Here is a 12,235-nt window from a genome sequence, read left to right as displayed (position 1 = left end):
CCCGGCCGTTGGCTCCCGGGCCTTCTCCCTGCAGCGCTCCCGCCCGTCCGGCGTGCAAATGCCGTCGTTCACCTCAGGGGGTGCAGTGGAGAAGGGGCAGGTCCGAGCTGAGGCTTGGGTCGCTCCCACACTCGTAGAAAATTACACGCTCCTCACTTCCACACTACATAGCGTAAAGTAAAATGAGCAAGAGCTGCCTTTGTGCATCTAAAATGACTTTGACCCCGTGTCCCATTAACAAAGTGCCCCGAAACACGCAGAGTTTTGAAGGCGAGCTCTGGTACGCAGAAAATTTCAGAGCCCTTCATACCTAGATCAGAATCTCCGTGTGAGCCTCGGTGTTGTTTTTTCACTCTTGCCCCACGCGTGGTACTGAAAAACCTCTGATATTAGCTAGGCAGTCAAATATGCTATACATCAGAAACATTCGGCTGTAAGTTTGGGTGGTTTTTAACTGGACCGAGCGTACAGGTAACGGCACCCTATAAATTAATATACAGCAGAGGGAGAGTCAGTTGTTCTCTTTATCTTGATGTTTGCCAGTCACCCCTCTGTTAATAAAAAGCATCACAATTTGGGTTTTTTTTTAGTACAGATGCAACATTCATTTTTCCCTTAGTTCGTCACATGCTGATAACTACCGTTATGGTCTCGAGGAGGTTAAAGCATGTTCAACCCGAAGCTTAACAAAAATCAGAACGGTTGTGTTTATAACAACTTAAAGGTATCATGAAAAATAAAATTAATTTTGAACAGGAAGGAAGAAGGAAATGCAATTATATTTCTGATGTTTATCAGGCTCTCTGGATGCAGCAGAATATTAACTTCATGTCTGTTTTACATTTCAGAGGTCACCACAGTGACAGTAGCCAACGTTGGTGCCTCGGCAGACAATGTTTTCACTACATCTGTGGCAAATGCAGCTTCAATTTCAGGACATGTGTTGGTAAGTGTCCTTTCATTTGAGGGCCTTAGCAAAGTCCCACGTACTTTCTTAGTGTAAAGGAAGAGCTCGGTTTGTGTTCGAGCTGTAGTAAGGTCAAAGATATGTTTTCATTGCAGTATATAGGCTTTAAGCCACAAAACCATTAGCTGGGGGACATACAGTTTTTTCTTTATCACTTGGAGAGGCTTTTTTTACCTTTCCACCCCCATATTCTCATTCTGTAGTGGAACTGATGACCTGGAACATGTAACCTTTGAATTTGGCTGGCTGAAACCTCAAAAACTAACCTAATAACTGCCATACTGGTTGGTGTTTTAGGGTACCTTTGGGAAGATTTGGGGGAATACTAAAATACGTTGGTATTTTAACTCTATCAATTTAAACTCTCTCTTTCTTCTGTAGTCTGGGAGAACGGCCCTCCAAATTGGGGACAGCTTGAATACTGAAAAAGCCACTCTCATAGTGGTTCACACAGACGGCAGCATTGTAGAAACCACAGGGTTGAAGGGGCCACCAGCACCTCTCACACCAGGTATAAGGCAATCTGTTTTTGAAGTGTCATTCTCCCGAAGGGGTCTCTTTTTTTCCACTTCAATTGTGTTGTTAGGATTAAAAAACATTATGTGCATAATATCATGCAGTTGCCTTATAAGGATTGTTTGTCCCCTCTTCACGTGGTACTTCTTGTATTTCTTGGGAGTGGAAGAATACTTACTTTTTTTGTTTTTTTCCTGTCAGAAATATATTTAATTTTCTTATTCTTTGCCCTAACCCTTGCAAATAAGCTTCTTGAAAAATCTTGCCCGGCTGCTGGGTTGTTGCATGCCTTCCTACGCCCATCCCACCCCCAAAGGCAGATGGATCATTCTAATATCGATAATAAAAATACGAGTCTCCTAGTTCTGCACGTGGGTGCTTTTTAAAGGGTCCTTGAATACAGTTTTATCTCCATTCAGGCCCCTTGCTGATATTTAAGTGCCGCAATAGCCGATGTCTTTATTGCTAAGGGTTTCGTTCACGGCTGCTTGGCAGTTTCCTTTCCACCCACGAGATGGCATGGCAAACCTTCAGCCGTCTAAAACACATTACAGGGTCGGCCTCTGGGAAGGGGAAGACCCAGCCAGCTGCTTACACCACTCCAGGTTACAACCGCCGCCTTTAGTGCGCTGTTAGAGCGTCTTTCCTAAGCTGCGGTTTGTTTTATTTTCAGTCATTTTCAGAAAGTTCAAGCTGAATTTTTTGTGGTGCACCATGTAAACTCACGCTGCTGTGGAGAGGTGCCAGCTGCTTCAGTTAACCACTTGACACTGTTGCCCCAGCCATGCTGAGAGTGTGAAGGTATAGCGAGTGTGCTTTTTGGTTGCTGTCACCTTTCTTTTCTTTTTTTCAAAGGACCGCAATCTCCTCCTACCCCTTTAACATCCGTCCAAGAAAAAACTGGAACCAAGTATAACTGGGACCCGTCTGTGTATGAGAACGAGCTCCCGGTGAGGTGCCGGAACATCAGTGGCATTCTGTATAAAAACAGACTCGGCTCAGGTAACAGCGACCTTCTTGGGTGAGGAAGTGTGACGGCTCCTTCCTCACTTGGTGCACTCTTCTTTTAATCAGGCTACTTTTAAGGGCCGATTGTGAGGAAAAAGAAGACAGTTTCCTGGCCAGCCTAGTCCCTTTCGATATTATTGTTCTCTTCTGTTTTGCTCTTTCTTCAGAGGCTTTTTAACTTTTTTCTTAATCTGTGACGATACAGGCTGCTGTGCAGTGAGTCTCCCCGGTAATAGGTTGACTCCTCTTAACGTTCTTTTTGTCTCAGAAGAAGTGTTTCTACAAAGCTCTACAGAATCCCTGTTGGAATGGAAAATAGAGAGCTTGTCTCCTAATGGGACTCCTTAGCTGCCTTAGCCCCTCCTCTTCTCTTTTATCTCGGTGGGAAAGCTGAAGAAGCAGCAGCAGAAACTGTCTGTCAGCAAAGCCTGACTGCACAGCACGGCGCTTGCTTCATGGATAGAGAGTTTTCTTCATGACCAGAAGGATTAGAAATTTAAGTGCAAATTAAGGAAGGGCTTAAATTCATGGTGTTTATCCAAGAAAGGCTTATCCTTCTTGTGGATGAGTAATTTTTTCTCGCCTTTTGATGCATTGGTGAGGCCCAAAGTTGGAGCTTTCTAAACATGCACAGTCATTGTCACAGCCAAGATAATAAATGGGCATGGTTATCCTGGAGTGATAAGAAGTAGCTGATGGGCATATTTGGTGATTGCTATGGATTAACAGCCATTTTGTCCAGCAATTTCAGTATTTACTTCTTTAGGAAAGTGGCAAAATGATTCTTAACCTTTACTAGCGATTTCTTCTTTCTATTTTATTTCAGGAGGCCGTGGTAGGTGCATTAAGCAAGGGGACAACTGGTACAGCCCCACTGAATTTGAAGCTATGGCGGGACGAGCCAGCAGCAAAGACTGGAAGAGGAGCATCCGCTATGCTGGGAGGCCACTGCAGTGCCTTATTCACGTAAGGTTAAGTTTGCTTCCTCCTTTCTGCTGGAAGGGGCAGGCAGAGTCTGGGCAGAGTCTGCCCAGCGCTGCAGTCCAAGCCGTGTGTGCTGCCTCTGCAGAGTTATGTGTGATGGTGCCATGGGGCAACTCGGAAGCAGCATTTTGATTTGGTTGAGAGTCAGTGATGCGAGAGGAATTTTTCTAGGTGTGTTTTCAAATAGCACAATACAAATCTTGCTTGTACTTGAAAAGGGGTTACAGTTTACGCAGGATGAAGTCCAGCCGTGAGCTGTATCGCAGAAATTGAGAAGTGAGTTCTCACCCATGATACTGTAATTCAGTAACCTGATCTGCTTAATTCTGTTTGCCTGACAAACATATTCTTCACTTGCACCATTTATTGAGTATTACTTTGGGTCCTTTATTTCCTGCAGTGTCCAGGAGTCTCATGGAGAATTTGGCACTGCCGTTAGGTTGACGGTTGATTTCTGCTTGGGCAGAAACTTTATAAAGTCTCAAGTTCACATATCCTTGCCTTTTGATTTGAAAAGTGTTTGTTCTTCCTTCACTCTCCTCCCATCCGCTCACCCCATCACTATGATGTAGGGGAGCCGGCCTCTCTGTGATGGTATAGGGTCCCTAGGAGGGAATGGGTACGTCTCGCTGGGAGCTGTCTGAATCTTTTAGCGGAGTACGGTCGCGCTCTCGGTGGTTCTGGTGACTCTAATGCTGAACTAGCAATCTTCCAATTTCAGGATGGGATTTTAAATCCTCACGCTGCCTCTTGTACTTGCGCTGCTTGCTGCGACGACATGACTCTGGTGAGTTGTAGGTTTTACATCCATTAGTTTAAAACCAATTAAGCAGTCAGGCTGCCACAGCCAGTTGCGAGCAGGTGATGGGCGTCCTAGAAATGTTCACAAGTACTGCGGCTGCAGTGTGCTTTGTCCGTGCTTCATAAAGAAAGGAGATAAGGAACTGCTAGCGCTATTGCATAGCAGCCTCAGTAGAACTGGATAATAGTTATTGCTTTTTTCTTCTTCTTTTTTTCTTTTCTAAATAATGTATTTATGTAAAATGCCTATTAGGGATGTCAAAACTATTTGTGATTTTTGACTCGAATTTCACAATTTTTTGAGTTGGAAAATATGTTTCTGTAAGGAAGTAATGTAATACTCTATGTTGGATCTATATTTTCATATTAAACTGCTTGGGTTTTCGGTTTGGTTGGTTGGTTGGTTTTGGGTTTGGCTTTTTGTTTGTTTGGTTGTTTCTAAAATTAGGTTAAAGTCCTGAAAGCAGAAGTCTTTCGCTTGACTTGAAGTAGTGTTTTGCATTTCTTCTCTGCTATGAACTGGATGATTTGCTTGTCTCTTAGACCTGAAACTAACTGCTTCCTGTCTTCTCCTCACTCCTGTTCTCTTTTCTTCCACCACCTTGGCCAGCAGTCAATTATTTGCCCAGTTCTGCTCCTTAAATAATAGTGGGAAGAGGCTGAATCTGTGCCTCTTCAGCTGGAGGGAGCTGAGCGTAACTTTTTTTTTCACAGAGTTCTTTTGGTTTGGAGAAGTAGGAGTTTTTTTGTCAATTGTTGCAAACGACACATCTTCCATGGGGATGTGTGCTGCTTGACCTTAGCTGCATCTGGAAAGACGAGAAGTAAACCCAAAGTCCCCAAAGAGGTGCCTCAGCTAATGCCTTTTCCTTTTTTCTTTTTCTTTTTTATTTCTGTGTTTTGCCTAGAGCGGCCCTGTACGACTCTTTGTACCATATAAAAGGCGGAAAAAAGAAAATGAAATGCCTGCAACTCCCGTGAAGAAGGACTGCCCCAAAAACATCACTCTGCTTCCTGCCACAGCTGCTACTACATGTAGGTTCTTTGGTAAAAATTGCTTCCCTTTTTTGATGAAGAGTTGCCACACTAGATACTTGATGTCTATCAGTGGCCCCTTGGAACCAGCCAACTGAGAAAAATGTCTTATTTTTTGCCACTTCCTTTTCATTGGATAGTTTTATTGGCTCAGTGTCTTTAGCTAATTTTACTTCCTATTTTGTAGAAACTAGCACAGTGTTGCCACGTTGGGACTGCAAGTCGAGTAGGAAAAAGTGAGACTCGGTTTTAAGCATCTTAACATCCTTTTGCAGTGAGCAGTAGGTTTCATATGTTGTTCTGAGAGAGGTCTGGGTTATATTTCCCCCCTCTGCCTGCTCTCTCAGCCTGGCAGGGCAGGGGGAGTTGTGGAGTCCTGGCCTTGGTCCATAGTGGGTTTCAGGTAGGTTTTTCACAAATGACAATTGAGAAATTTCCTCCTGTTAAAATTAGGTTGAGGGGAAGGCTGGCCCTTCTCTGCTGTGCTGGAAATCTCCGTTCCATCCCCTGAGCTTGGTTTTCGTCCTTTAGAAGCTGGTGGGGGCTATGGAGTAAGATTTGTGCTATTTCTTGAAATATGTAGAAAAGTTGGCTCTAAGTGGCTGGAATGAAATCCACAGCCTGAAAGTCGTTAATGAACGAGGCAGAAGGTGATGCTTTCATCTGCAAATTCCTCCCTAACATTCAGGACACGCTTTGTTACTTACTGTTTTTGATTGCCAAACCATCTGTGTGAGAACAGAAATTAATTTGCAAGCTCACCCAGCTCACACGTTCCCAGTCACATTCATGTGTCCTCCTGCTCTCATCACACTAGCAACACCTGGATGGTAACATTACAAAGTGAATTGAGGAGGAAGCAACAGAAATCCAAAACAGAACAGCCAAAAGTAAGATTAGATTACCAGCAGCAGCAGGAAGAGAAATACGCAAGGATTCTATAGAGTTTGCGGGGTTTTTTGTCCCCCAGAGAGGTTTAATCCATATTGGTTCATTAATGTGAGGTGCTGTGAGGTCGCACGTTTGCTCATGCTGGCATCGGGAGAGAGGACAACTGCTTGTTTTGGTAGTAGCCACGTATTTCACCAGGCATGAATCTGTAGCCTCAGTGTCTTAAAATTGAATTATTGTTTGCAAAAAGATCCTTCTGGCTGAGCAGTGTGCCACAGAATCAGCCCGTTACCAAGCAACGGTGCCAGGTTAATTAATCCTGTTTAAAAAGGGGTTTAAGCATTTTGGGGCCACTCAGGTATATTCATCCAAAAGGGTTTTGTGACTTGTTCCTTGCATTGGCCAAGCATATTATATGACTCTGTGGAGATAGAGTCCAGCTAACCAAACTGTCACAGAATTAGTTGTAATCCACAGGTTTTTTATGTTGCTTTAAGTAGTAAGATCCACTCTTGCTAAAGTTGTAATAAATCGGGATCAGCCAGAAGCTGATGGGTTTTGTGGCCTCGCTGGATCTTTCCGGTAGGTGTTAAGTGTTTGCTCATACAATAATTGAAAAGGTGGTGATTTGGGAGGCAGTATGTTGTAAGTGAACGTTCTGGCCTCGTACACCCAGCGAATAAACGGAGGCCTGCAGGAGGCCAGCAGTGCCTTCAGAAGCCAAATGGGGCTTTTATTCCCATTTCCAATTGTCTTGGTCATAGGTGTGATCCAAACTTGGGTTATCGCGGGCCATTTACTGATCTGTGAGTTCTCTGACTTTGGATGATTCAGAACAGGGATATCAACAGCTAAACAACCGAGGCCTCCGCGCTGAGTGTTAATTATGAAAGTACTTCTAATATTTCCAGTCACCGTGACTCCTTCTGGACAGATCACTACCTCCGGTGCTCTGACATTTGACCGTGCATCGACAGTGGAAGCCACAGCAATTATCTCAGAAAGTCCGTCCCAGGGTGATGTTTTCACTGGAGCCACTGGTAAGAGTTCAGGTGTATGTCTGCTAGACATCCGTGAGAAGGAGGAAAAAAAAGGTTTGGGTGCCCCCTGCTATAGGAAGAAGCATTTTGAATGCTGCACGAAGGATTTATTTCTCAAGAGCTTACAGAGACACAATACGTAACCTGCTGTCCTTCCTTTGAAATGATTTCAGCAGCTTGAAATCTTACCAGTTGCACAAAAGAAGTTAAAAGTTTTTTCCAGATGTTGCAGCTGCTAATGTACACCTGATTTCTAGGGTTTTATGGTCATCTCTGTCATTTTTTTCACTCCTCCTTCGTCCTAAAATAATACCAAAGAAAGAAAACTAGCCGAGTGTTGAAACTAAGTGAAAAATGCTGAATAAATGCTGAAAAATGCCAGAATAAATCAAACAAAATATAAAAGCATGATATATATTTCAGTTCTTTCAGTTTGATTCATACCCGGGGTTGTGAGCTCTGCTGAGGGAACTATCCGGCTCTGAGAACCGCAGTTTGGAGGCCTGTGATTATTGTAAATATGTAGGTGTGCGGGAGGGAAGCCAGCAGTAACCTTTGCCTTTAAAAGTGAAAGCAGAGAGAGATGAAATCAATACAAGGTTGCCTTGCTTGCTAACTGTGTAAAATCATGCTACTGTTTCTCATTTGCAACCCCTGGAATTATCATAGAGTGTAGGAACTTGTATAAAATGTAAAAAAAAAAAGGGTGAAAGAAGCATGAGAAATGCCCGACAGCTGTGTTATACAGTGATTCGTAATGCCCTTGTTCTTCTGCAGTTCAAGATACCAATGTCCAGCAGCCTTGCCGGGTCAATCACCCAGAACCTCACTATCCGAGTTACCAGGACAACTGTCAGATTTCACCTTTTCCTGAAGCTGCACTGCCAACATCTCATCCCAAAATTGGTACGTTTTATGTCCGTCATGTGAGAGACAGTGAGCAGCGCTTGAATTTACTCTCTAATCTTCTTTCTCAGCAAAGGTAAAGATTGAGGCAGAAAAATAAACTTTGCTCTGTTTTGCTGACGAGTTTTGAGGTTATTAAGATTTGGACAAGCAGATTTTCCACTCTGTGGAAAGTTTTTCACTCCGTTATTGAGAACTGTGATTTGTTGGTTTCTACCAGAGGAGGCTGTTGTGATCCTGCTTCCTAAATCATCTTGCAGTCCCCTGCCTTTCCCAAGGCTTTTGCTTCTAGGCTTTTGTCACCACTTGGGCACTGTGGCTAACGTTTATTTAGTGTTTGATCTGAGGAGACCATCCCCTTTAAAATTATGTCACAGAAGCTTTTCTAAAAATTCTCACATCTCTTTATGAATCCACTGATACATGCTGGAGGCAGTTTTGGGCAGGTTTGGTGTGCTGCTCTCGCTCCCAGTGTCAGTTTTCCCTCCCTTGACGCTGACGCTTGTGCTGGAATGATAGGTGCTGGTTAACAAGTGCAGCGAGAGCCTGCCCTGCTGTGGTCACATAGACTCTGGAGTGGAAAAAAAAGACAAGACGGTATGAAAAATGACGAATGCAAATCAGCCCTTTAGTGTTTGATAGGACGGGTTAAACTGGTTACCAAACATCTCTTCAAATGTAACTATATTACGTAAACTTAATGGCCTTTCATTTGTAGAGCTGACTGATAAATTAAGTGAACTACAATGCTCGTACTGATAGAAACTGGAATTGCAAACTTGGAGTGTTGTTCTTGCTTTATGTGTTTTTATTGAGCCTGGACAAGAGGTACAGCAGGGAATAGTCTGCCGCTGGCTGGCTGATGGATTAGGCGATTTCTAGGCCTTTTACTTCTCTAATTTCTATGATTCTGTGAAGTTACTCTGATAATTACTGATCTCGCTGACACAGAGGAGCTGTAAGGCAGGTTTTGATCCCTGTTACTGTTCTCGCAGACGTCAGGAAAAGATCATGTAAACATGTTGTATTCCTTTGTGCAGTCTGAAGTCTTTCTTTTTTAAAGCCTGTGTTCTCCTCTCTGTATGACCTTTTATTTACTTTTTTGGAGCAGCACAGTGTGTTCCTGCTCTGTCCGGAACGAAATCTTGTTGTTGGTTTTCAGTCTTAGTCAGATCTTGATGTTACTAATTAAACATTGATTTTTTTTTCACTGGTGAATACTTTCTCTTGACTGATACACCTATGTCAAAATAAGGAATCGGAAGTAATTCCTGTTAGATAAGTTATCAAATGCCATGCTGGGATAACTACTGTGCTGGAAATGTAGCAGTGGGAAAGGCTCTTCTGCAAGCAGCTACTGATAAAAGACCGGTTTACCTCTTACTCATATCTAAGCGCAAATAGTTCTACGCCAGTCATGTGGAAATTGATTGAAATTGCTGTTTTAATTAAGGGCCGTTGAGCGTAGAACATCTGTTTACCTGTATGGTGAACTTGCAGTGCTGTCTGTCGGAAAAGGTCGCACAGGTAACGCAGGGTGACCTGCAGTATCCTGGGTTTTGAGACCTGTTCTCTCCAAATCTGTGCTGGATTCTTCCAGCTTTTGCTGCTTGCATGAAAAACTACCAGATATGACTTGAAAAGGGTTAAAGTGTTAATACACTTAAATTAGTTGCTGTCTTGGAAGATATTCAGTGCTCAATGCAGTCTTGCAAGAAGTCTTGTTTGTCTGCAGATGCTCTACTAAGGAGGGCTTCACCGTGAGCGGAACTGCTGGATTGCAGCCTGGTACAGGAAGGTGTGTTGGCCTGTTGCTGTTCAGGACAGTATTTATAGCTGAATTTTTTCAGGACAGTATTTACAGTTGAATTTTAAGTACCATTTGAAGTGTAGTCAAGAAGATTTTTTTCTGAATGGGGGGGGGTCTACTGTTCTGTGTTTTTAACTAGCTTGTGCAGTTTGCTATTCCGTGTCCCTATCCTTGAGTGAGAGAGGTTTGAGGCTTGTTTCTGCCTTTCTTTTTGGAGCCACCTTAGACAGACCAGCGTGCCAATATCTGTAATGACATCCAAAAGGGATTGCGATGGGAGACTGGTAACAAAGTAAATGAGAATAAAGTGCCTTTCAGACACTTCAGCCTCTATGTTTTGTTCAAGAACTTCCTGCTTAGTAAATTTCTCAACTCTGGTTTCAAGGCAAAGAATCTGGCTCCAGTAATGGCCCATTTTGATGAAAACGATGGTCAGTACCCAGCAGCATCTGTGCTGCCTGCAGCTGTCTGCGGGGCAGTCCCCTGTAACGCTGCAGATGCTCGGGGACATTGCCAGTGTGTTTTCTTCGGTAGCATCAGCAGTGCGGGAGCTGGGAGGCAAGCTGCCTGGCAGAGGTGCTAGAAGAGTTAAGAATAATGCCTCTAAAAGAAAAGCAGACACTGGCAGGATGCGAACAGGATTTAAATGGCTCAGAACTTCTGAAGTTGCATTCCCGGTTGTGTTCAATGTTTCTCTGAGGGCCACAGCATCCATCAGTTGGAGCGGTTCTGTGCTTTTTAGATGAACATGTCACTCACTGTTTCAAAATCAAGGAAGCTAATTGGCTTTTGGTGCCTGGAATACTAACAGCTCTCCCCTTGACAATGCAGAACTATCCAGGAAGGAATGTGGTTTCTCAGCTTGCAGTACTTACTGCTTTTTCTCTGTGCTGAATTGTTCTGAAACTCCTACCTAAAGATGTGAGGAAAAATCCTGAAATAGACTATTAGTAGATTTTGAGGCAATAAGACTGCACAGCCCCAAAGTTGGTGGTGCCGTCTTTTTTCTAGTAAACAATTTAGTGAGGAATTTAGAGGTCAGCTGTTGGTAGATGTGAATATCTTGGACTTAATTTTATGGCCGATGGCGAGTATTTATCACTAGAGTTAGAGTTAAATTTTGGAAAAGTAAGGCCAGTAAAGCCAGATAGCATTTGCTCCTGGAAAAATGTTGCCCGAGGTGAGCTTACACCGTGTATTGTTGGGTTCCTGGACCTAGATTTAATTTCCTCCCACTGTGGTCTCCCAGTGTATATGCAAACCTAGTGTTGTGAAAAGTGGACGTTTTAGTGACACAGTAACTGCTGTTTTTTTGAAACATTTGCAAAGGTAAGGCTAAGACAGACATTGTTGGTTTTCTAGGACTTTCATTTTCTAACACAGGCTTCGGGAAAGGGAGGGCGGCAGAGCCCTGATAACGGGGGGTTGGAGGTAAGTTCAAGGAAAGTGTGATTGGGTTACCGGGACAGGAGTTTAGCTTCGTTCTGGTGGCTTCCTACAAACCGCAGTTACTGTTAAGATTATGGTTAAGATATGAAAAAGTAAAGGCTGCAACACCTCAATAATTGTTTGGTTTGGGTTTTTTTTTCTTCTTTCAATGTCCCTTGGAGTATGTTTAGAAGCATTGCTGGGCTTCTGTACTTTTGTATTTAGTTTCATGCCTGTGGCATTCTAGTTTATGCAAGAGTGAAGAGCTGTAGTTAGGGTTCTGGAGGAAGGGGCTGCAGACAAGAAATTGCTTTCTTGAAAACTGTCCAACACAGTCAATGTAAAGCAAATGTCAGGAGACGTTAGTGTCTGAAACTAAAACTTCCACCTGGACTGTATACATCCACTCTCACCTGTAGGATTAGGCAAGGAGAGGTTTCAGAGCTGCAATGAGCATTGCTGTTCAGAATACCCAGGATATTTGAAACAGATACATATAGCTGTGAATACCTTTTATTAAATTTTTTGGTGTTTCAGTGTGGTATGTGTATTTTTATGCCCATAGTTCGTTTTGTGGGTAGGATGCAGGATGAAGGGGTCCAAAGAAATTACAATTGTTGAGAGGTTTTTTTAAAGGGCTTCCCAACTGGTGTTTTTGGAAAGCGCATGTTTGTAATACACGTAATTTTGAGGTGATGATAACTGTCTTGTTTTTATTCCAGTCTTGGGCCAGGGTTATGGTTAAGATCAGAATTCAGGAAGCGTAGGGGAGTGTGGTGTGGATCGGTGCCTATTTTTTTGTAGTGTTGCAACCTGAGAATTGACATCTGTATAGTGACATCAGGATGT

General features: G+C 43.2%; 1 protein-coding gene across 1 annotated transcript in view; it reads left to right on the top strand.

Annotated features, from left to right (window-relative positions):
* Positions 1-12,235, top strand: part of DEAF1 (DEAF1, transcription factor) — a 28,619-nt gene that overhangs the window by 3,754 nt on the left and 12,630 nt on the right. The window contains exons 2-9 of the mRNA XM_019473230.1: positions 849-946; positions 1,349-1,478; positions 2,339-2,485; positions 3,318-3,457; positions 4,197-4,262; positions 5,185-5,311; positions 7,114-7,242; positions 8,020-8,148. Of these exons, the coding sequence (XP_019328775.1) occupies positions 849-946; positions 1,349-1,478; positions 2,339-2,485; positions 3,318-3,457; positions 4,197-4,262; positions 5,185-5,311; positions 7,114-7,242; positions 8,020-8,148 (966 nt within the window). The remainder of the gene's footprint in view (positions 1-848; positions 947-1,348; positions 1,479-2,338; positions 2,486-3,317; positions 3,458-4,196; positions 4,263-5,184; positions 5,312-7,113; positions 7,243-8,019; positions 8,149-12,235) is intronic.

The sequence above is a fragment of the Aptenodytes forsteri genome, unplaced genomic scaffold (assembly GCF_000699145.1).
Source record: "Aptenodytes forsteri isolate BGI_AS27 unplaced genomic scaffold, ASM69914v1 Scaffold535, whole genome shotgun sequence".
Classification (NCBI taxonomy): domain Eukaryota; kingdom Metazoa; phylum Chordata; class Aves; order Sphenisciformes; family Spheniscidae; genus Aptenodytes; species Aptenodytes forsteri.
This window is presented reverse-complemented; position numbering and strand designations above follow the sequence as displayed.